We start from the raw sequence: 22,565 nt of genomic DNA, 5'->3' as shown, positions 1-22,565 counted from the left end.
TGTAAAGCTCATGTCCCATCAACCATTATTGATCAAGCATTGACAAGCCAGCAAGCCAAGGATGATTTGGCTCACATGACTGCTCTATTACAGCAATGTAAAGATAATATGGTAAGGGCCCAAGCAAGGATGAAGGATTATGCTGATGAGCATAGGAGAGAGCTTCATTTTGAAGAAGCGGATTATATATTTCTCAGATTACATAAGTCTAGGCATGCTTCCTTGAAAGGTAATACCAATGTTAAACTTGCTCATAGGTATTATGGACCTTACAAGGTTTTGAGGAAAGTTGGGGAAGCAGCTTATGAGTTGGAGCTTCCACCATCCTCTAGAATACACAAAGTATTCCATGTATCACTGCTCAAGAAGTATTTGGGACCTAAGGAGCAAGTTATGAAGAGCTACCTCCTATGGATGAAGAGGGCCAAATTGAGTATATACCTGAGAAAATCCTTGGATTTAGAGATCATGTGTTGAGGAACAAGTCCTACATGGAATATCTTATCAAATGGAGAGGTCTACCTGATGAGGAGTCTTCTTGGCAGCCATCTACAATTGTGGAGCAATACCCTCAATTGCTTAGCTGAATTCTATGGCCAAAATTGAGTCTTTATGAGCAGATTTGATTTTCTCTTGCTATATAGCATATATGCACATGCTGCAGCCAGCATTCACTATCCTTTATCAAATCAGCATGTCTCTCACTGGATTATATGATCAGATCTGTTATATTGGACAGCATAGCTCTTCCACCCAATTGCTTGATTTCTTGGGAATATTATATGATCCATTTACAGATCAACATGCCTACAAGGAGGTATTTGACTGAGAAACTTCATTGTTCAGTTGATATGACTAGAATTGAGCTGTTCAGGTTTACAAGGAGCATTGTATGTCCAGGTTACAGCCTTTTCAAATTTGAGGACAAATTTCTATTTGAAGAGGGAGGATTGTAACAGAGGGTTACTTTTTACTTAGGCTAAAAGTTAGTTGAAAGTCCTTTATTGGCTTGTAAGTGTTTTCTTCCTTTTTTTTAGGGGATACCATAAGTTGCCAAGTGGCATCCTAAGAGGTAATCCCATAAGCAATACTGCTTTGTACTACCCTGGGCCATACCTATATAAGGACTCTAGTTGTGCTTGGCAAGACAATTCATGACTTGTACTTGTACTTCATTATTAAAATAGAAATTACAGCAAGAGTTCAATACTTAGCTGAATTCTAAAAAGGATTGATTTCCTCCTGTCCTTGTGCAGCCCCTCACAAGTCTCTGTTACAGGTCCAACCCATGATCTTCTACCCCTACCTTTTTCCTTAAACATAAGGTACTACTCTATTCTAACCTTCCTGCATATTCTACCAAATTTGGGTGTGTTTACTATCAGTTAGGAGTAGTCCTATTGCATGGGGTTTCTACATAGTGCCCCCCCCCTCGGGTCCCTATAAATACTTTAATTAAAAAGTTGCTAAAAGTAAAATAATAAACAAGAGGCACCGAGTGCCGATAGCACTGCCCTTACAGAACTAAGGTCGTTATTGCCCTTGTCTCCGTCCCTACTCTATCTCTTCCTCCGTGCTCCCTGGCAACTTCCATCTCCTCCCTACCATCTCTCTCGTAGTTTCCATCTCCTCCCTGCCAATCTCCCTCGAGCAGCTTCCATCTCCTCCCTGCCAATCTCCGCTCGCTTCTCATCTCATCCCGCTCTCCCGTTCGATCGTCCTAGTCAAAAGGATGTGAGCGCGCTCAATCTTGGTTGTTAATAGTGAGTTTCTACAGGGACTAAATTTCGACGCGGAGGGAGTCGAATGAAGAAGCATCAAGGCAAATAGATCCAAGGCATCGTTGATCACACTGGCCCTGAAATGTACGAGAAATAGAGAGGAGGCAACGAATATGGTGGCAACAATTATTATGCCTTGCAAACGATGCACCAACAGGCGCATGCATGGAGCCCACTCGAGTCCATCACTCCGAATCGAAAGGAGGCCGTGTTGTTGGATGTTCGCTCTTTGGGTGCTTTTGAGAAGACAATGGGTGAGGAAGCTTGCGGCTGCTGAGCTAGGAATGACGACAGGAAGCTTTGGGCAACCTGTGCGAATAGCGTAGAGGCCTAGGAAGGAGCATAGTTGTCATGAACAGCTAGAAGAAAAAGGGAGCAGAAAAGCATAGCCAGAAGCTGCATGACCTAGAAGCTGTGGAGATGGAAGGCGAGAAGAAATCAAAGAGCAACCAAGGGAAGAAGCTATGTTAGTCAAGAGATGTTGAGAAACCTAGTGAAAGGGAGGGAGAGCGAGGTTCACATGATAGAGACAAGACATAAAGGCAAAGTGCTCATAGACTTATGTGATGGGAAAGCAAGTACACAAGTGCACATAGGGGTTGCCTTGTATTCCACACATACATACCTCAATGATGGTCAATGAGATAATGTCTCACAATATAATCTAGTCTACTCCCAAAGCTCAAGTGACCTTTCAAACTCTCATAAACCCAAAACACCTTTCTTACTCGAATGTAAACTAGAGGCCTAATTCTCACTTAGCTCTGAAATTCGCAACCATCCCCCTTTGAACAAAAAAGAAGCCAGACATGCTCACCTACCATGCCATGCAATCAGCTAATGACCATAATTGCTCAGTTACCCCTTTGGCTCCTTATTGGGTCCAAGGTATATTTCAAAAACCTAGAACTACGACTCATCACAAAGAAACTCAAATACAATCATTTTCAAGGGATTACCTAAGGCAAAGAACCCTAACACAAGCACACAACAGAAAACTCAAGAGGGCCAATCCTCGTCAACCTTCTCAAGCAAAGGCAGCAATGATTTTGTTAACTTGTTTCAATTTCTTCAAGTTCTTCCTCTCCAACCAAATTGGCATGGTGTTCATATTGTTATTTCTCCTTTTCCTTCAAGCAGAATGATTCCTTGCAGAATATGCCTTCTAGTGTCTTAATATCTTCTTTGCAAATGATTTGAAGTCGATGCGACACAGTAGAGAATCAGCGATGATGAATATGGCTCTTTGATTGCTCTACCTCACGTGTGAGTTGGTCCCTTTTTCTTCTTTACCAGAAACAACCTCCCAGAGACCACCTTGCATGAGAAGCAGTCGCATCTTTGTCTGCCATATAGGGAAACCATTTCGAGAGGATTTCTCAAGTGATGCATGAGAAATAGTGCCATAGGAGAGAAATGTTCTGAATTCAAGTTTCAATATTCGATGAAGAGAGAAAAATAGCCTTAATAATCAAAATTGCCAGCTAGGAATGCATTCAAAGATAGAGGGAAAAGGGGCAAGTCACCCATAGCTTGATGGTCAACCTGAAAGACGGCCAGAATTGAAAATACAAGTTCTCCGAAATAATGATTAATTTCCGCGAGTTCCATCAGAATAATGGTGGCAGAAAGAGCAGCTCCATGCAGAGTTCCAACAGAATAGTGGCGGCAGAAAGTGCAGCTCCACAAAGGGGGAAAACATAGAACTGAGTTGCCGACGACGTAAACCTTCAGGAGAGACACAATAGAGTTGTGTTCGTCGGTGGTTGGTCAGCATCCTCCAAAACCAATAGCGATGAGACTTGAAACAGGCAGCTCCTCGAAGCTTCAAAAGTAGAGGTGGTTCAGAAATAACAGGACAGGGGGTTCAAGATGTAGCAGTAGCAGCAAGTTCTTCACACAGTTATAGTGGCGGCAAGGTAATCTTCCAAGGCAGGGCAGCCAGTTCTGAGAAACAATGGGCAGGGGCAGATCTAGATCAGACAGTAGACAACCTCCAGGAATCATTCGTGCTCTTATACCCTGTTGGTTAGGGTTAGCTTCTGTTCTAGAGGAATATTCCTCGTTGTGGTCTTTCTTTGTAACAACACTTGCATTCTCAATACATCACATTTTGGTAGTTATCTCATCCCCATTCACACTTTCCTTAGCCATATGAAAAAAAAGTGAGCTGTGCCAAAAATCTGATAGAGATCTCTGAGAAAGTCCCTGACCTGTTTGACCAAATTTGTAAAAAATATATATGGCACACCCAAAACATTGGGATCTCTCCCACACCACTCTCCTGGGTCCCACTCCTCCCCCATACACAAAAGCTCCAATCTGAGTCCTATGCTGAGAGGTGGGTCCAGATCCACGTACCACCTTCTCTGAAGCAGCTATTATCTGGACGCCGTGAACATAACAACCTAAGTAATCCTCCCAACTCTCCACTGTCCTGCTGTCTGAGGAGTCTGCCATCATCTAGGACTTGAAATGTGAGGGAAGCGAAGAGAGTCCTGATGTAGAGAATCTTCTGTCTAGTGAAGATACCGACCCAGAGTGCGAACCTCCTTCATTTGCACTCTACTCACCTGTGACGGCCCTCTCTGCCTCCTGTATCACTCTTGTCTGTTGGGGCAGATCCATGCAAACCCAGTAGATATGAGGGATACTGACATAACTCTTTCATCAATCAAGTTCAGCGGAGAAGGAACCTATTGACAAGCCACATACAGAGGCTGCAATGTTGAGAAAATCCTACTACTGTCACATTGAAAACTTTATAATGCTGGCCTCCAAAAGGGAAAAATATGACATGCACTGTATGTAGTTTAAATAGTTTTCAGGCTACATATTTGCAATGCACACTATTATATGAAAGATGTTCTGATATGCCCTAGAAAAAAAGATACAAGTATCACCTTGATGTGAGAGCCGAACACAATTTTGAACACAATTTTTATTACATGAGTCGTATATTTTACTTGTTCAAGAACATCAGATAGAGAGCTACAAAGAGAAATATGAAGAAACATGGGAACATATCTAAAAGATTAGTACTGGAAGACGAGGAGTACAATAAAAAGGACAGGGACGAGAACATGAACAACAAGACGACTAGTTTCACTTTACAAAAGTTGGTTACAAAAGTTGGAATCCACTCAAATACAAAGCCACTGAAGCTGGCAAGCCCAGCTTACAAAGACTAGGTTTTGAGAAGCTTACTTTATTCACAAGTCAACACAAACTCAAGCAAATTAAAAGCTCAAGGCAAATAACTCTTTGATTGTGCAAGGTTTTCTGTTTGCAAAGGTGTCACATCATGCTTCCACAGGCTAAAATAAGCCATCCTATGGACGACCTGGTCATTTATTTCCATTATAAATCGATCAATATGCTACAGTGCAGAAGCCGTGTTGTACACAGAATTATTACCATGGTCAACTTCATGCCCGTTCCATGTGGAGAATTCGACCGGACCTTGGCACATTAAACTCGCAATGGTTTCAAGCCCAAAGCTGCTCGCAATTTGTTTGCTTCAGCAATCTCAGGATCCTCATGATCTGTACCATCCGCTGCCGTTTCTTTCTTCTCCTTTCTTTCCTTCTTCTTCTTCCTCTTGTCTTCATCTTCTCTTCCTGCACGATGTTCTCCTTCCTCAAGAGGCCCATCCTCATCAGCACGATGTCTGCGATTAATTGGACTACCACTACGATGCCTCCTTTTACGCTCGGCAGCTGGAGATAGGGAGCGGTCACGCTCTCTCTCCCTTCGCTCTCTACTTTTGCTGCGACTCCTAGATCTGCTCCTGTTGTGTCTCTCTCTCTCTCTGTGTCTATCACGGTCTCTCTCGCGTTCCCTTCTGTAGTAATCCCTCTCTCTCTCCCGTTCTCTTTCCCTGAAATACTCCCTCTCTTTCTCCCGTTCACGATCTCTATAGTAATCTCTGTCTCGGTCACGATCCCTTATCCTATAATCCCGATCCCTTTCCCGGTCTCTGTCCCGATCCCGATCCCGATCCCGATCCCGGTCTCGCTCTCGTTCACGATCTCTGTCTCTATCCCTGCAGGAAACACAGGAAATATAAGCAACAAACCATTCCTAAGAAACAATGCATTTACAAGCCATGCCAACTGTGTGCTTAGAGACAACTCTCAAATTTAACCCTCCATATAGAATAACAATTTTAAACAATCAAGTATGCTCTTGACTTCATCAATGCCAAATCAGAAGGCCCTAAAGCATAAATTCAATAATGGGGGCAGAATGCAATCATAGCATCGGTCCTGTCTAAGGTGACCATAACTGCAAGTTGCATGTAAAACATTTTCATTTCGTTAGTCACAGACAGACAACTGCTGCTCCAGAAGTCTGGCATAGAAAAGCAGATTCCAACCATAAATGTTCTATATTGGCAAATTTGCAAGCTTATTATAATGAATTCCAAACAGCAAGACAAGCGCAGCAATACACACAGAATATATATCTAGATCAATCCATGAACATGCCTAAGCTCAAACACACGAAAGGATTTGTATGTGAGAGGGCATATGTTTATACTATGGTCTACACCCTGGCGCTAATGACATCAATGGGAATGTCATGGTAGCTAGTCTCTGCTATGTGTGAAGGAGTTTATGGTTTTCAACCTCGTAACTGTCATGAGATTGGAACTTCGCTATTTATACTTGAGCATTCATTTACACAAATGTCTTCGCACTGAGTTTTTGTCAGCACACCGGAGGTGAAGGGCAGACTCAGAAGTTCAGCCATGAATAAGGCTAGCACTAAAGGAGAAGGCTAATAAAAAAGTAGTCCACATAGAATGAATGTAACCGGAATTTGATTGACAGAGGGCACTTTCTCACAACACCAAAATACAGCCACCATGTTCCATTTCCATTGCCCAAACACAATACTTAGAGCATATAATTCCACAGCATATCATATACCTAGATGAATACATTCCCAAACTCATCCTCTAAAAACACAACATAGTGCAGTTTCAATCTCATGATAGTCACTCACAAGGTTGAAAACCATAAACTCCATCATGCATAGCAGGGACTAGCTACTATGACATCCCCACTGACGTCATCAGCGCCCAACAGTGGGTGTAGACCATAGTATAAAAATATGCTCTCACACATATAAATCCACACACCCACACATACTTGAGCATCCATTTATACAAAGTCTTCGTACTGAGTTTCTGTCGGCACTCCGGAGGTGAAGGGCAGACTCAGCCATGATGAACGCTAGCACTAAAGGAGAAGTCTAATCAAAAGGTAGTCCAAAATCTCTTCATTCAAGCTACAACTGCTTGTGAAGTCTAAACATTTTCATTTTAGTCTCTCCCCAAGGAGCATCTAAATCTAAATCTAGCTGATAGGGCAACACACCATTTAAAATAGAAAGAATTATCACAATACCAGCAGGCCGCAACTTGGACGAAAACTTCACAAGGTAAAATTTGCATGTCCGCTAATACAGCAGAAGCATATACCTAGATGAATCCAAGAACATTCCCAAACTCATCCTCTAAAAACACAACATAATGCAGTTTCAATCTCATGATAGTCACTCATAAGGTTGAAAACCATAATATCAAAGACTCTATCTCCTCTTCACCAATCACTATTCCTACGTTGACACAGATCACGGGCAATGGCATTTCATTTGTTCCACACAGCCTACTCTCGTGGATCACAGATATTCTAATTCTTTCGTTCCTTTGTTTTTTTCATGCTTATCCACGAGACCCTCATTTCCCTAGATAGTTCTCCTTGCTAAATGTCATCATTTTAGCCTCTCCACTTGGTGCACCTTTTTACCCCTCTCTTGGGGCACATTTAAAACCACTTACCCCTTGGCATTATTGCACATTTAGGTGCACCTAGGCCTTAGCACTCAGAACTACCTAGTCAATGCCATTTCACCCTCACCTAGGACCTTGGCAGTTACTTCTCTTGACCATTTCAAGTACGCACATTAACTATTACAAAAGTTGGTCATCTAAGAGAAAATGCCCACCGATCTTTCCGAGGTCATGCTATCTCGACTAGAGCATAACATTCCTTCCCTCTTCAAGCATCAGCGTCCTCGATGATGAAATCTGGGAACACTCTCCGTAACTGGTATACGGATTCCCAGGTAGCTTCCGATAGAGGCTGACCATGCCATGCAACCAACACCGTGGGTATCTTCCGATTTTGTATTTGTATTGTTCCTCGGTCCAGGATTCTTGTTGGCTTGCGTCTTGCAATATCCTCTATCTCCTAAAACAAAACCACACCTTCGATTAGTGAGTCACCTGTATGCAAAAATTTCTTTAAGCGCGAAACATGAAAAACCGGATGCACCTTACACCCCTGTGGCAATTCTAATTTATAGGCTACACTGCCTATTCTCTTTAAAATTAACCACGGCCCACAGTATCGAGGTGATAACTTAGCACACTCTCCTGAAGGCAACGACTTCGAGTGCGAAGGAACTCTGAGAAAAACTTTTTCTCCTTCCTTAAATACTCTTATAGACCGATTTTCATCCGCATACACCTTGGCTCTATCCATAGCCTGGCGGATATTAGCTCTCGCAGTGCTAGCATCTCCCGCATCTGAACTACAAAGTTCGCGGCACTAGGCACTTTCTGAGGTATTCCAACTATAGTTGGATTTGCTGGTCTATAACCATAGTTCAGTTCAAACGGACTGAACCCGGTAGAGGAATGTTTCCTATCATTGTAGGCAAACTCCAACAATGGCAACCACTTGTCCCACGTATGTTGCCTCAATGACACATATACCCTCAGCATATCCTCTAAAGTCTGGTTGACTCTCTCCGTCTGACCATCCATCTCAGGATGACCCCCACTACTCATTCCCAACTCAGTCCTCAGTGTCTCAAATACCGCTATCCAAAAATGACCGGTAAATCTGACATCTCTGTCTGACACTATGGATCTAGGCAATCCATGCAGACGAAATATATGTCTAATGAACAAATCCGCCACTTGCGGGGCACTAACAGACTCTCTAGTCGGAATGAAGTGAGCCATCTTGGTTAGACGATCAACCACCACAAGGATAGAATCATACCCTCCTTGCGTCGTAGGCAGTCCTACAATAAAGTCCATGAAAATGCTCTCCCACTTACTTAGTGGTATTTCTAAGGGCTGTAAAAGTCCGGGTGGCTTCACCCGCTCGGCCTTGCTTACCTGACACGAGAAACACCGTGTCACAAATTCATGAATATGCTTTTTCATCTTTGGCCAAAAAAAATCTCGTTTCACGAGATCATATGTCTTCTCGACTCCTGGATGTCCCGCACACGGGCTATCATGACACTGTCGAATGACTCTCTGCCTAAGATCATTCTGACCAGGTACTACAACCTTGCCATTTCTAACTAGCATACCATCCCTTATGGTATATCTTGCATAAGTTTGGCCTTTTCTGGATGCCAGGTCATCCTTTTCATTTTCCCCGGGTCTTAACACATGAGCTTTAGGCCACAAGCTCTGGACAAACTCGTCTACTTTTTGAGTTTCTCTTATCTCGGTCATTAGAGCACTCTCTAATACTGTGAAACTCAGGTTGTGCATAATGCGAGACAACGCATCAGCAACCTTATTGTCTTTTCCTCTTCGGTACTGAATCGTTAAATTAAACTCCTGCATGAGCTCTGCCCACCTAGCTTAGCGGCCCCTCAAGTCAGGCTGTTTACAAAAATGTTTCAGAGTATCATGATCCACAACCACATAAAACTCTGAACCATATAAGTAATGCCTCCATGTTTTCAAAGCATGGGTGGCAGCATACAACTCTAATTCATGAGTTGGCCAATTCCTTTGAGAGGGAGAAAGCTTCTTGCTTTCAAAGGCTACTGGCCTTCCCTCTTGAAGGAGGACTGCTCCTACCCCAATGCCACTTGCATCGGTTTCTAGGAACAACGGTTTCTGGGGATCAACTATTTTTAACACCGATCCTGAGACCACAGCTTGTTTTATGGTGTTAAAACTTTCTTGTTGATTCTGTCCCCAAATAAAAGGTACTTTATCTGAGGTCAGAGCAGTCAATGGCGATACTATTCCGGAATATCCCTTGATATGCCTTCTATAAAACTGGACAAATCCCAAGAATGATCGCAACGCGGTCAGACTCTGAGGGATTGGCCAAGTTAGTATCGCAGCCACTTTCTTCGGATCCATTTCTACCCCCTGTGGAGTAATTATGAATCCTAAATATTCAAGCCTAACCATACATAGTATAGTTTTCTTCTTATTCACATAAAGACTGGCTTTCCTCAAAGTATTGAACACTATTCTTAAGTGTTCACGATGCTCAGTAAAACTTTTACTGAATATCAAGATACCGTCAATAAAATGTACTACGAACTTTCCGATATACGGACGTAGTAAATCGTTCATAAGCATGACGAAGGTCGCTGGAGCATTGGTAAGTCCAAAGGGCATTACCAAAAACTCATAATGACCAAACCTGCTTCTGAAAGCGGTTTTATGCACATCCTCGGCTCTAATCCGGATTTGATGGTAGCCACACTTAAGATCTATCTTGCTGAAAATCACGGCTCCATGTAATGCATCTAGCAAATCATCAATCCGAGCCATCGGATACCTGTGCTTAACAGTGATATTATTCAATGCTCTGTAATCTATACAGAGGCGAAACGTATCATCCTTTTTCTTCTTTAATATCACTGGCGAAGCAAAAGGTGAGAAGCTTGGTTCAATCTGCCCCAACTTGAGGTATTCTTCCAATTGTCTACGCACCTCCGCCTCTTCAGCAAAACTCATTCTATAGGGAGGTCTATTTACAGGTTCTGCCCCCGGGATCAGTTCAATCTTATGTTGAACTTTCCGCTCTGAGGTAACCCATAAGGTAGTTCATCCCTAAAACATTCAGAGAACTCCTCTGTTATAAGATTAGCCAGCTTGGCCATCTCACCACTTTGCGTAACATCAGTGCTAGCCGAAGAATCATCAACGGGCTCTACCGATGCTGTGCAAAGAAATAAAAACTCTACTTGAGCTTTTCTGATTTCCATCACGGAAACCAACGGTCCCTGAGGTATATCTTTTTCACCTCGCAAGACATAAAGCACATCATTCATCTTGAATTGATATACGTGCTTTTTTCAATCAATGGCTGGATTCTTCCTAGAATGCCACGCCATACCCAGGGCTATATCTGCATGAGCAAGCTTGGTCATTTCAAAATCAAGCTTCTCAGCATAGTCCTGAATCCGAAGCTCCTACTGGGTAACCCTTTGGTCTCATACTTCAGTTGAACTTCCCTCTGCCATTCTGACTGTATACGCATAGTCAGATGGACTTGTCTTTAATTTCAGCCTCTTCACGAGCTTGGAGTTAATCACATTGTGAGTTGACGCCGAGTCAAACAACACAATGACATCATGATTGGCCACTTGCCCTTTCATTTTAATTAACTCCGTATCATTAAAGGCTATATACCCTGTTGCTACAGGCTTAGATAGGATATTATCAGGTGCACTCGTCACTAACTTAGCAACAGATACACATAACAAACAAGGTACTAACCTCTGAGAAGGTCCCGCCAGTTGCATCTGCATATGTTCCGCATTGGGACTCTCCTGCATTTCCACGTCGCATTCAGATATTATTATATTAGCTGTGCGACGGACTTTATTCAGTGGACAATCCTTCCACTGATGTCGCTGAAGGCAGCCGAAGCACAGTCCTTCTTTTCTAACTTTCTCTTTTTGTTCAGGGGTCAACGAGGACTTTGACCAAGCCCGGGCTGCCATTGGAGTTATTTTCCTTTTCACCCCAACGGTGGTACTTGTTTTTACTGGTCCCTCAACCGGCTTCACCTGCTTGGTTTGGCCACTTGGCTGCGAGACACTTGTCTTTGAAACCCATTTCCTCTGAAATCCTCCTTTTTTCGGGTACTCATACTGAGTTCCTGCCTGCACAAATCCAACAGATCTGCCCCTGGCATCCTCATAGTTCAGGGCTACTGCAATAGATTCATCTAATGTAGTCACATATTTAGCCCGAACTTCCATTTTGATTTTATCGTTCAGTCCATAGATATAGTCTTTTAACTGAACCGACATAGGGAGAGGGTCTCTTATTTTCACGACACATTCCCTGAATTTGTCGGTGTACTCTGCCACCGACAGACTCCTCTGACGAAGATTTCTATAAGCATCCCAAGCTCGGGACTCTTCATCGGGTGGGAGAAAGTGTTTCTTAAATTCAGCTTTAAACCCTTCCCAGATGGTAGGAGCAACTTGATCCTTCTGTTGCTTTATCCACCATCTATCCGCTGCCTCAATAAACAGGTGTATGGCCTCACGGATTTTCTTTAGATCAGATCTAATTTCACAAATGGCGAAGGCTTCTTCCCACTTGTGTAACCAAACCTCGATCACATCAGAGCTACGCTCGGTCATCCGACCAGCGTACTTCTCCGGTCTATAATTAGCGATATTAGGCACTTTGACCCTTGCGCGCTCTAATGAATGGATACTGGGCTCTGGCTCTGCTGGAGCTTTGCCCTTATCAATTCTAGACGGTCTAGCCGACAAGGCTTGTATCATTTCCCTAATCTCATTTTGACCAGCATTCACTTGAAGCTGCTGGTTCATAATCTACTGTAAAGCATCTTCTAATATCGAAATCCTACCGATCAAAGTAGGTGCTGCATGATGTGACATCTGTTGTGTAGACTGTACTCTAGACTCACTGGAATTCTGCCCTTCTGCCTCCATAGTTCCACAATGGAAAATGGTTTTTTTTTTCTTCTTTTTTTTTTCTTTTTTTTTTTCAGTCTTTTCTAGAACCCAAATAAAAGATATATATATACACTTCTTTTCTGTTCTGCTTTCCTGATTTGTTTTCTTCTTTCTCCTGCACACTAAACTCCCAAAATATACAATACTTTAAACGTTCCTTTCCACAGTGTAGGAATAACATGACTATATATAAAACTATATCGAAAAAAGGTGCTTCCTGATTTCTCCTCGTTAAAGATACCAAGCGCCCGATGTAGTTCCGACGTCATATCCAAATAAAGCCCCACCAATGGCTGAAAAGAGAAAAACGGTAAAACTGCGGAGGTCCACTCAATAATTCAGCATCGTTGCTACCACCGATGGACAGCCTGTCGTCACTCGCCTGTGACTTTCTGGAACTATAACGTCAATTAGACACAAAGACTTGGCAGACAATGGCGATGGCGACTCTTCCTGTCCACTCTCCCTACGTTGCCCTTTGTTGCACCGTCAATCGACCAGAATATCTAGTCTATTCTTCATTGACGGTAATTGAACGTAAGTTTCCCGTCAACACCACGCCACCTCGTCACGTACAGGTAATTCAATTAACCACCTCTGCGCTCAATTTGCAATTGTGTTCCGCATAATCTGTGAAGACTACGATAATCTTCATGGAGCCCGTCGACCACAGCCGCTGATATCTCCTCCACCTACTGTCCGTCACAACCCAACGAGCCCTACCCTTACCTTACGCTCTGATACCAACTATCAAAGACTCTATCTCCTCTTCACGAATCACTATTCCTACGTTGACACAGATCACGGGCGATGGCATTTCATTTGTTCCACCCAGCCTACTCTCGTGGATCACAGATATTCTAATTCTTTCGTTCCTTTGTTTTTTTCATGCTTATCCACGAGACCCTCATTTCCCTAGATAGTTCTCCTTGCCAAATGTCATCATTTTAGCCTCTCCACTTGGTGCACCTTTTTACCCCTCTCTTGGGGCACATTTAAAACCACTTGCCCCTTGGCATTATTGCACATTTAGGTGCACCTAGGCCTTAGCACTCAGAACTACCTAGTCAATGCCATTTCACCCTCACCTAGGACCTTAGCAGTTACTTCTCTTGACCATTTCAATTACGCACATTAACTAATACAAAAGTTGGTCATCTAAGAGAAAATGCCCACCGATCTTTCCGAGGTCATGCTATCTCGGCTAGAGCATAACACATAAACTCCATCATGCATAGCATGGACTAGCTACTATGACATCCCCATTGACGTCATCAGCGCCCAACAGTGGGTGTAGACCATAGTATAAAAATATGCTCACACATACAAATCCACACACCCACACATACTTGAGCATACATTTATACAAAGTCTTCGTACTGAGTTTCTGTCGGCACTCCGGAGGTGAAGGGCACTAAAGGAGAAGGCTAATCAAAAGGTAGTCCAAAATCTCTTCATTCAAGCTACAACTGCTTGTGAAGTCTAAACATTTTCATTTTAGTCTCTCCCCAAGGAGCATCTAAATCTAAATCTAGCTGATAGGGCAACGCACCATTTAAGATAGAAAGAATTATCACAATACCAACAGGCCGCAACTTGGACGAAAACTTCACAAGGTGAAATTTGCATGTCCGCTAATACGGCAGAAGCATATACCTAGATGAATCCAAGAACATTCCCAAACTCATCTTCTAAAAACACAACATAGTGCAGTTTCAATCTCATGATAGTCACTCACAAGGTTGAAAACCATAAACTCCATCATGCATAGCAGGGACTAGCTACTATGACATCCCCACTGACGTCATCAGCGCCCAACAGTGGGTGTAGACCATAGTATAAAAATATGCTCTCACACATACAAATCTACACACCCACACATACTTGAGCATCCATTTATACAAAGTCTTCGTACTGAGTTTCTCTCGGCACTCCGGAGGTGAAGGGCAGACTCAGCCATGATGAAGGCTAGCACTAAAGGAGAAGGCTAATCAAAAGGTAGTCCAAAATATCTTCATTCAAGCTACAACTGCTTGTGAAGTCTAAACATTTTCATTTTAGTATCTCCCCAAGGAGCATCTAAATCTAAATCTAGCTGATAGGGCAACGCACCATTTAAGATAGAAAGAATTATCACAATACCAGCAGGCCGCAACTTGGACGAAAACTTCACAAGGTGAAATTTGCATGTCCGCTAATGCGGCAGAAGCATAGCATCACTGATTCACAAAAACAAGGGAGGCTAGAATGCCCCTACTCAATAAGCATACACACTGACACCTATTGGCCCCAACACTTGGCACACCTTGCGGGCATTAATTTATTCATTGGTTAGTTTAATTACAAGGGACTCCCCTCCTGAACTCACCCCCAGGTGCAACCCAATACAATGCCAACCAGTGGCTGTGCAAGTGACCAACTCCCAATGCTATCCTCTTGGTTCCCTTCAGTAGCCAAGCATATGACAAGTGGAATAATCCAACATAGCAACCTCAGAATTCAGTGCACACAGCACCAGGCAGGACCCAAGAGAGAGGCGTCCAGGAATATGACCTCAGACAATGAAAAGGAAGCATTATGTCGCGAAGAATGTCGAGAAAAGCATCAGAAAAGGCCTCGAAAGGAGAGAGGCGTCCAAGAATATGACCTCAGACAAAAGGGAAAACTCAGCCATGCCGAAGGCTAGCACTAAAGGAGAAGGCTAATAAAAAAGTAGTCCAAATCATATCCCTAATTTTAGCGACACAGACAAGCTTGATGGGACAAATAAACTATTGTGGAAGATGAAGGTAGAGAGAGAGAGAGAGAGAGAGAGAGCTAAGGATACCTTACAAAAGGAAAAAGTTACAAGCTTGCTATATGTGAAGCTTTATACAATCAAGATTGAGCTCAAGGCTTCAAAGGACACCGCAAACATAAAACTCTTGAGCATGCAGCTAACTCCAAAACGACCTTCCAACAATGAATTCAATGGAACACACAGCAATCTTATACACTATGCAGAAAAAGCACAATCAAACTCATACGCTATGCAGAAAAAGCACAATCAAACTCATACACTATGCAGAAAAAGCACAAAACGCACAAACAAATTGAGGAAATACCATGCAGAATATGTACAACTCACCATACTTCTCACTGTGCACTGCCAGCACAAAGAAACCTGGAAGAGCTACTGCAAAATCACTATAGGAAGCAAGCACTGTCACTGATGGCGATGAAAAAGCCAGCAGAGACTAATGCCCAGAGCTACCTGATATCGGGAAGTCAGGCAGCATAGCACAATAAAATCTGCTTCCAATTACAAAAAAAAGTAGAAGAAAATAAGGGATAAAGAGAGAACTCAGCAAAAGGAAATGTGATTTGTAAGTCGTTTAATCACTAAGACTCACTTCAGAAAAACAAAGCAAGCTATAAATACATATATAGAACATGTGTGTGTATAGATATCTGTTATGTATGTAATATACCTTTGTAAGACTAGAATAAGTCCAATCATACAAATTTAGAATTATATGTATGTAATGTATTTATTATTTATTTATGTATATTTATATTTATATAAAATGCGTCTCTTTGTGTGTGTGTGTGTCTCTCTCTCTCTCTCTCTCTCTCTCTCTCTCTCTCTCTCTTTATTAGTTTCAAAGGGATCCACTCTCTGGCAAATATGATTCATGATGATGGTACCATAATATCTTTTCCTTTGGCCGCCACGAAATAAGGTTTAGGGATGCATTATCGCCCTCTACGGCAAACCATTGCTCACATGTCCTTACCTCCAATTGAGCTTCAGGACGGGCTTGAAGATTGGACTCTTCATTACCCAGGTTCATCAGCCCGACCTTTGAGATTATCTCATATTACGATATCTTCTTTGTATAAGGTTCTTTTGGCCCCACCTTGGGTTTCTATGAAGGCAAATCAACTCTGGCGCATGAATCGCCCAAGGAAGTGGTGGAGGAGGAGATTGCAGCAGCTTTGGAGGTCCAAAGTTCCTGTGGCGGGTGATGCTTGGGGTCTTTCCGTCAAGACAGCTTTTAACACGCAAGCACATTGCTCCTACTGTTTGTCACCGATGTTTTGCTCCACATGACTCTGTGCCTCATCTCCTTTGGTGTTGTCTACACACCATAAGCTTTTTGGATCTTCTTCAGCAACATTTGAGAGCTAGATTTTCTACTGTTACCTTTGACAAGCATTTCTAGCTTTTTGGGATTCACCCACACAGACAGGAGAATTAGTTATTTTTCTTCTGGGTTCATGACTGGGCACTATGGAAAGATCGAAATCACAGAGTCTTTGGTGATCCTACTTTTTCCACTTTCCCTTTTTTCAGACGCTCACTGCAACAATCTTTATTTGATTGTCTACAGACTCATTACATAGACTATGATGGATACTTATCATATACTCAGATTTTTAGTTAATGTACTTTTGAGCTCCCCTTCCGGGAGAAGCTACTTCGTAATATAAAGCAACAAAATCTTCACCAAAAATCAGTGGCATATTGGAAAAGGATAGAGACCATCCACAAACGTTTTCTCATTTGTGAGCTAGGATTTGAAGCCCGAACTCCGTAACCCATCCTGCTTGCACAAACAAGGATGATACCTCTCGAGGGGGAGGCATTATGCTAATAAATGGCCTAAAAATCCCACGCAAGGCAATGTGAGGCCACAAGAACCATAGGAGGAGCTAAAAGGATGGAAAGGTGTGAGACACTAGCTAGATCCCAGAGGATGGAGAAGAATTTAGAAATATGGTCGTGCAAAAAATGCTATAGAAACTATGGCAAGACCCTAGTCCAAAAAATGGACTTCTACAACAAGAAATCGATCAAAAGGACAAGTATGAAATGCAAGCAAAAAGAGGGCGTAATTATGGTACAAATGGCCATTAATCTGTGAAGTAAGGACCACCTCTCATGAACTGAAGGTCAGGAAGTGCACGTATCGGGAAAAATACAGCAGCAATGCCACCATCCTGACAAACCTTCTGGGGATACCATCCCAACAGCTAGGTACCGACATAAAGGAAATCATACGGCACCGCAACAAAGCCCTCGACATGGCGCAGCAGTTAGCTAAATAAATGCTTGCCAGCATAGCATAGGAAGTAATATATGAAATCCTTTTTAGAGTTTTAGATGTAGCAAAATACTATCATTTTGATAGTGGTCACCACTCCCATTGATCGTAAAGGGTCTCTAGAGGGAGGGAAGAAGTTTTGGGGGGGAAGAGAGAGAGAGAGAGAGAGAGAGAGAGAGAGAGAGAGAGAGAGAGAGAGAGACGCACACATGTGGTGAAACATGTACCCGTTAGCCACTTAATGACACAAACATACAATAGTTTGATGCCCGAATCAAATTGTTCATTTAAAGATTCTATAGCATTACAAATATATGTTATAGACTTATTAATAATCTGCATTATGTTGGCAGCACCACTTTTATATAAACAAACCACTAGCATGAGTGCAAGGCAACATGTGACCTGTAATCTCGATGACTATCACGACCTCTATCCTTGTCTCTATCCCTCTCCTTCAAAGGGCTTCTCCTTCTGCGGTCCTGTATTCACACAAGTGTTTTCTAATCAAAATCACAAATTATTATTTTAGAATCATCCACATCGAAATCCAACCACTTTTAAATAACACCACTATCTGCATATCTCATTAAAAAAGATTTACTTACTTTCCAACCTTAAACAAGTAAAATAAATTACCTTATCCAAATCCAAGTTATCTAACGCTCCTAAAGGTTGTTCTTCCTCCTCCTTTTCTTCATCTTCTTCAAAGTCATCCTCCAATGCACTACGTCGAGGCTCTAACAAAGCAGCCCCTTCCAAGGTCCACCTGCTTCAACAAGTCAATCAATTATATAGTCACAACTGTACAATACCAAGCATTAGAAAATGAAATCTCATCACTAATAAGCCTTATGATGGGAAGAATAGGAATACACACACACACCTACCTTTGTAAGACTAGAATATATCCAATCGCACAAATTCAGATTTTTGTTGTTCTAAAGTCCAACATTTTACAACAAAAATCAAAGAGAAAACGAAAGAGAAGAAAAATGAGGTAACAAAAAGAAAAAATGAAGACAAAAGGTAGACATACTTAGCAAGCAAAGCAACGCTTACGTCACCATTAGTGCCCAAGCATAAGCAACTATACTAGGTTTCTAAAGACCCGGGAGTCTCTTGGGCAAACAAAATACATCAATTAAAAACAGTAATCTCTCTCTCTCTCTCTCTCTCTCTCTCTCTCTCTCTCTCACACACACACACACACACAAATGTATGAATGAAAGAAAGTACTTACAGAATAAATGGATTAGTTGGCAACTAAAAGAAGCACTTACACTTATGTACCGCTTCCTACAAAGATGCAAAATTACATTCCTAACTTAGAAGCACATGCATACTCTATTTAACTCTCTTGAAGCTAAAAGCACATGCATACTCTATTTAACTCTCTTATCGACAACATTCCACAAGAAGCAACATATTTTCACATGTCCACCATGGACCAAGGGGATGAGTGCCACATAACATCCTTTGGTCCATTTTAATAGCTTTGCGACATTCACAAGCATTCACTCAACCCTCCACTACTCTAGAACAGTGAGTCAATACATGTGTATTGGTGCATTTGACTTATGCACACTAGTCGAAGAGACTAAAACCCTAGCAAGTGGTTTCTCGCGCACACCATAAGGACAAAAAAGATGCCAAGATACAATATACGGACCTATAGAACAAAACATGAAGCCTCTACAATAATAGTTTTGACCAATAAAGAAGCACACTAATGCCAAAACCATCATCTTCTCTAGTACTAAGACACATCATGCCATGAAAGGCCTCCAAATATTCATGTACACAAACAACCTTTCAACGGGTAAGAGAAATGCAACTGCATTGTAATTGAAAAGAGTTTAACATGTTGAACTGAGAAGCTGAGGGAAAGTGTAGCATGTTGAACTGCAACATGGCAATCAAACCAACTTGCCTGATTGGCCAAAAAATGGCCAGATTGCAAGTGTAAGATAAACTAAGTTGCAAGATTCTCTTGAGAAGAAGAAATTGACAAAGAAGATACGCCAGCTAAAGTGGATGAGAGATGCAAAGAAAAACTACTTCCTTTATCAACAACTGAAAGATAAACAATGATTATCGTTAAGGCTGGGCAATAAAACGCCATTGCAAAACAAAAGCGATTCCATCCTTCTTATTCTCTTTTGCATTTTGAATCGGCCTGAGTTTTGTATCAACAGAAAGAAGCCATAGCAACACATCAAATACCTTTTAGGTACTCGGGGTAGAGTAATGTCACAGCTATACTCCTGGGTCAGTAACTCATCGATAAACTCATCCACATGGTTCAGAGTGTAACCTGCAAATTCAGTACATTCAATAACTCAGCATCTCACAAAAACTCAGTCCAATTCACAAATTGGCAGCAATCCTATATAACTATAGATAATATTTCATGAAAATACGTACTTCCATCCGCAATCTTTCTTCGAATTTTTCTATAATCATTGTACAACGGTTCCAAGTATTGATACACATCTGTAGGTTTCCCGACCAATCTGAGATAAAATGCCCCTAATATCCGCACATACCTGCACCAATTGTTTCCCAAATGAAAACTAAACCCCCAAAAAAAAGAGTAGAACACTTGACGTTGACAAACAACCAGGACATTGCTGGAAGCGTGGTGTCCACTTACTTGTACTCCTCGTTTTTTATGAACTCCACTACTATCTCCTTTTCCGGCTGGATCTGAAGCATCTTCAATGTCAGACACATAAAAGGAGTCGCTTTTCTGTTACCACCAAAAGTGCCCCCAAAATGGTCAAGCTCCATCGCCTTATCGACCAAAGTTTCAGCTGAGACAAGCCATTCCAACCGCTGAGCTTAAAGAAATGCAGCGCACTGGGCGACCTTCTAGTAGAATTCTAGTGTACCGGGAGCAAGATGAGCGTGGTGATATTCACAGATCGAAAATCTTAGCGCGGATAGTGTAGTGACAACGAACGCGGGACAGGGAAGTTACCTGTAAGGCCAAAGCATTGCTCTTTCCAGTACGTGTTCTGATAAATTTTGGAGCGGAGGATCTTCTCGACTAGGTTCTGCGGATTGGTGCCATGGACACTACGCGCTGCAGGATCGGTGCGATTCGCCATGGGAAGATTGAAAGCCCTAATTTGGATCACCACCTTTCTTATACATCAGAACCCTAGCAAGGTCTTAAATTAAATAGGCCGCCCAACTTTTAGCTCCACTAGTATGTGGTTGGGTGTGTCTGCCCACTGGTGCCCCTCGGTGCGTGAGTGTGCCCAAACACATGAACGCTACGTCTTTTGGACCCGTCCTCCTGAGCTCGGGCTCAAACGGCAACCAACTCTCATCATGATACGGGTGACTACTGGACACTATCCTCTGCAACCCTTAGAACTTGTCTCTCTGGTCAGTGAACTACCAGCTGTAGGTACGCATTTACAGCGGTCAAGTTGCCTAAAGAAAATCAAAGGTTTGTAACCAGCCTGATCATGTGAACAAGCTCTTATTAGAGGTAGTGCTATGGTGAAGAATTGAACAAGCTCTTATTAGAGGTAGTGCTATGGTGAAGAATTGGATTCTCCTTTGTGAATTTCCATGAAGGATGAACCCAATTTAAAAACTATTAGTTTGTAGATTGATTTATAAATTTGTGGATTAATTAATAGATGTGTTCTGACTTGAATATTCTTGGCAACCCAATTCCTAACTTTAAATCGCAAGGTTTATGTTCACAATGGTGTAAAGTATATCTTACACAACAAACAAGCGATTTTCGTGACTTAGAGTGAAGGTCCATCATCCTACTCATGTGTTGAAGGTGCTTGGCTTCCTATAGCCAGCATCTCCATAGTTGTCCATAGTTGCCCTTTTTTGGCTCTAGGTTTACACCACCATCATTTGAATCATGTAATATTGAGTAGACCTAAGCTTCACCACTAAAGCTTCAACTATCTTCTTTGGCACCATACCCACAACCCATTCCTGACACATATGGTGTCCCACTCTATCTGGATTAACACCTATATCGAGGAATATTCCTTTGGCAAATATCTAAGCTCTTCTTGTTTATTTTGAAGTTATCCCTAATGCTTCAACCCCAATATCAAAGGACTATTCTTCGAACTAGTGGAAGTCCACCAAGTCTTTGGTCAGACCCTTGTAGCATATTATGTCTTGGTCACATCCTTGGCCTTCAAAGCATAGATTTTAGGCACTACAAGAGTTGCCCTGGTCATTGTCCACACAATTCATACAATTTGAGAAACTTTTCATGTAAGGGGACCAATTGTGTTCACTGTGCTTTTTGCTTGATGTAATGGGTCAAATCATCTCCATATAGGCACTTGTTGACTTCTGTGCTCTATGAGTTCTCCTTTCTCATGTGATGTTGTATGTGCTACATCTTGGCCTTGTTGTTCTTCTCCTTTAAAGGTTAGGAGATCCCTAATATCCATGGTTAAGAGCATGATGATCCTCTTTTTTTCCCCCCAAAGAAGAGAAATGTCTATTAATGCTTGAAAACACCGTACAAAGCAGCTTTCGAAAGGAGGTGTATATGGTAAATACAAAAGAGACAGGTTGCCAACTATAGGACAGCCTGCCTACTTCTAGATCTCTAGCTCACTGCTGCTACGAGGGACACCGAAATAGGAGCTAGCAACCACGGTGGTGGTCTATACATCCCATGAATACCCCTCGCAAAAAGGGTGTAAAAGATTCCTACAGGCCAGGCCTTGTAGAAATGCTCCTGCCTTTAACGGTCATCGAACCTGGAGTATCGTGCTCCCAAATGGCAAGCAAATTAAAAATGGTGTCCTGCCAAATTGCAAAACTAAGGTAGCTATCGGGGAGACCAATCGACCTCCCATCACCCGACTACACCGAGCCGACCCAAATGTTTCGAGCAGTAATGTTGGACACTCTC

The 22,565-nt window shown here is 42.2% G+C and overlaps 1 protein-coding gene across 1 annotated transcript; it reads right to left on the bottom strand.

The window, feature by feature from the left end:
• Positions 1-4,884: 4,884 nt before the first annotated feature.
• LOC147906215 (PRP38 family protein) lies at positions 4,885-20,825 on the bottom strand. The gene is made up of 7 exons (XM_087377176.1): positions 20,634-20,825; positions 20,307-20,466; positions 20,078-20,199; positions 19,877-19,967; positions 18,290-18,419; positions 18,056-18,132; positions 4,885-5,826 (listed from the first exon to the last, which is right to left on the bottom strand). Exons 1-7 carry the CDS (start codon positions 20,761-20,763, stop codon positions 5,253-5,255), a joined length of 1,284 nt encoding a protein of 427 aa, XP_087233302.1. The 5' UTR covers positions 20,764-20,825; the 3' UTR covers positions 4,885-5,252.
• Between the last annotated feature and the right edge of the window lie 1,740 nt (positions 20,826-22,565).

Source organism: Dipteris shenzhenensis, chromosome 1 (assembly GCF_047967505.1).
Source record: "Dipteris shenzhenensis isolate YYH24624 ecotype China chromosome 1, Dip_SZ_1.0, whole genome shotgun sequence".
Taxonomy (NCBI): domain Eukaryota; kingdom Viridiplantae; phylum Streptophyta; class Polypodiopsida; order Gleicheniales; family Dipteridaceae; genus Dipteris; species Dipteris shenzhenensis.
Note: the sequence above shows the minus strand (reverse complement) of the source record. Positions and strands in the feature narration are given on the sequence as shown.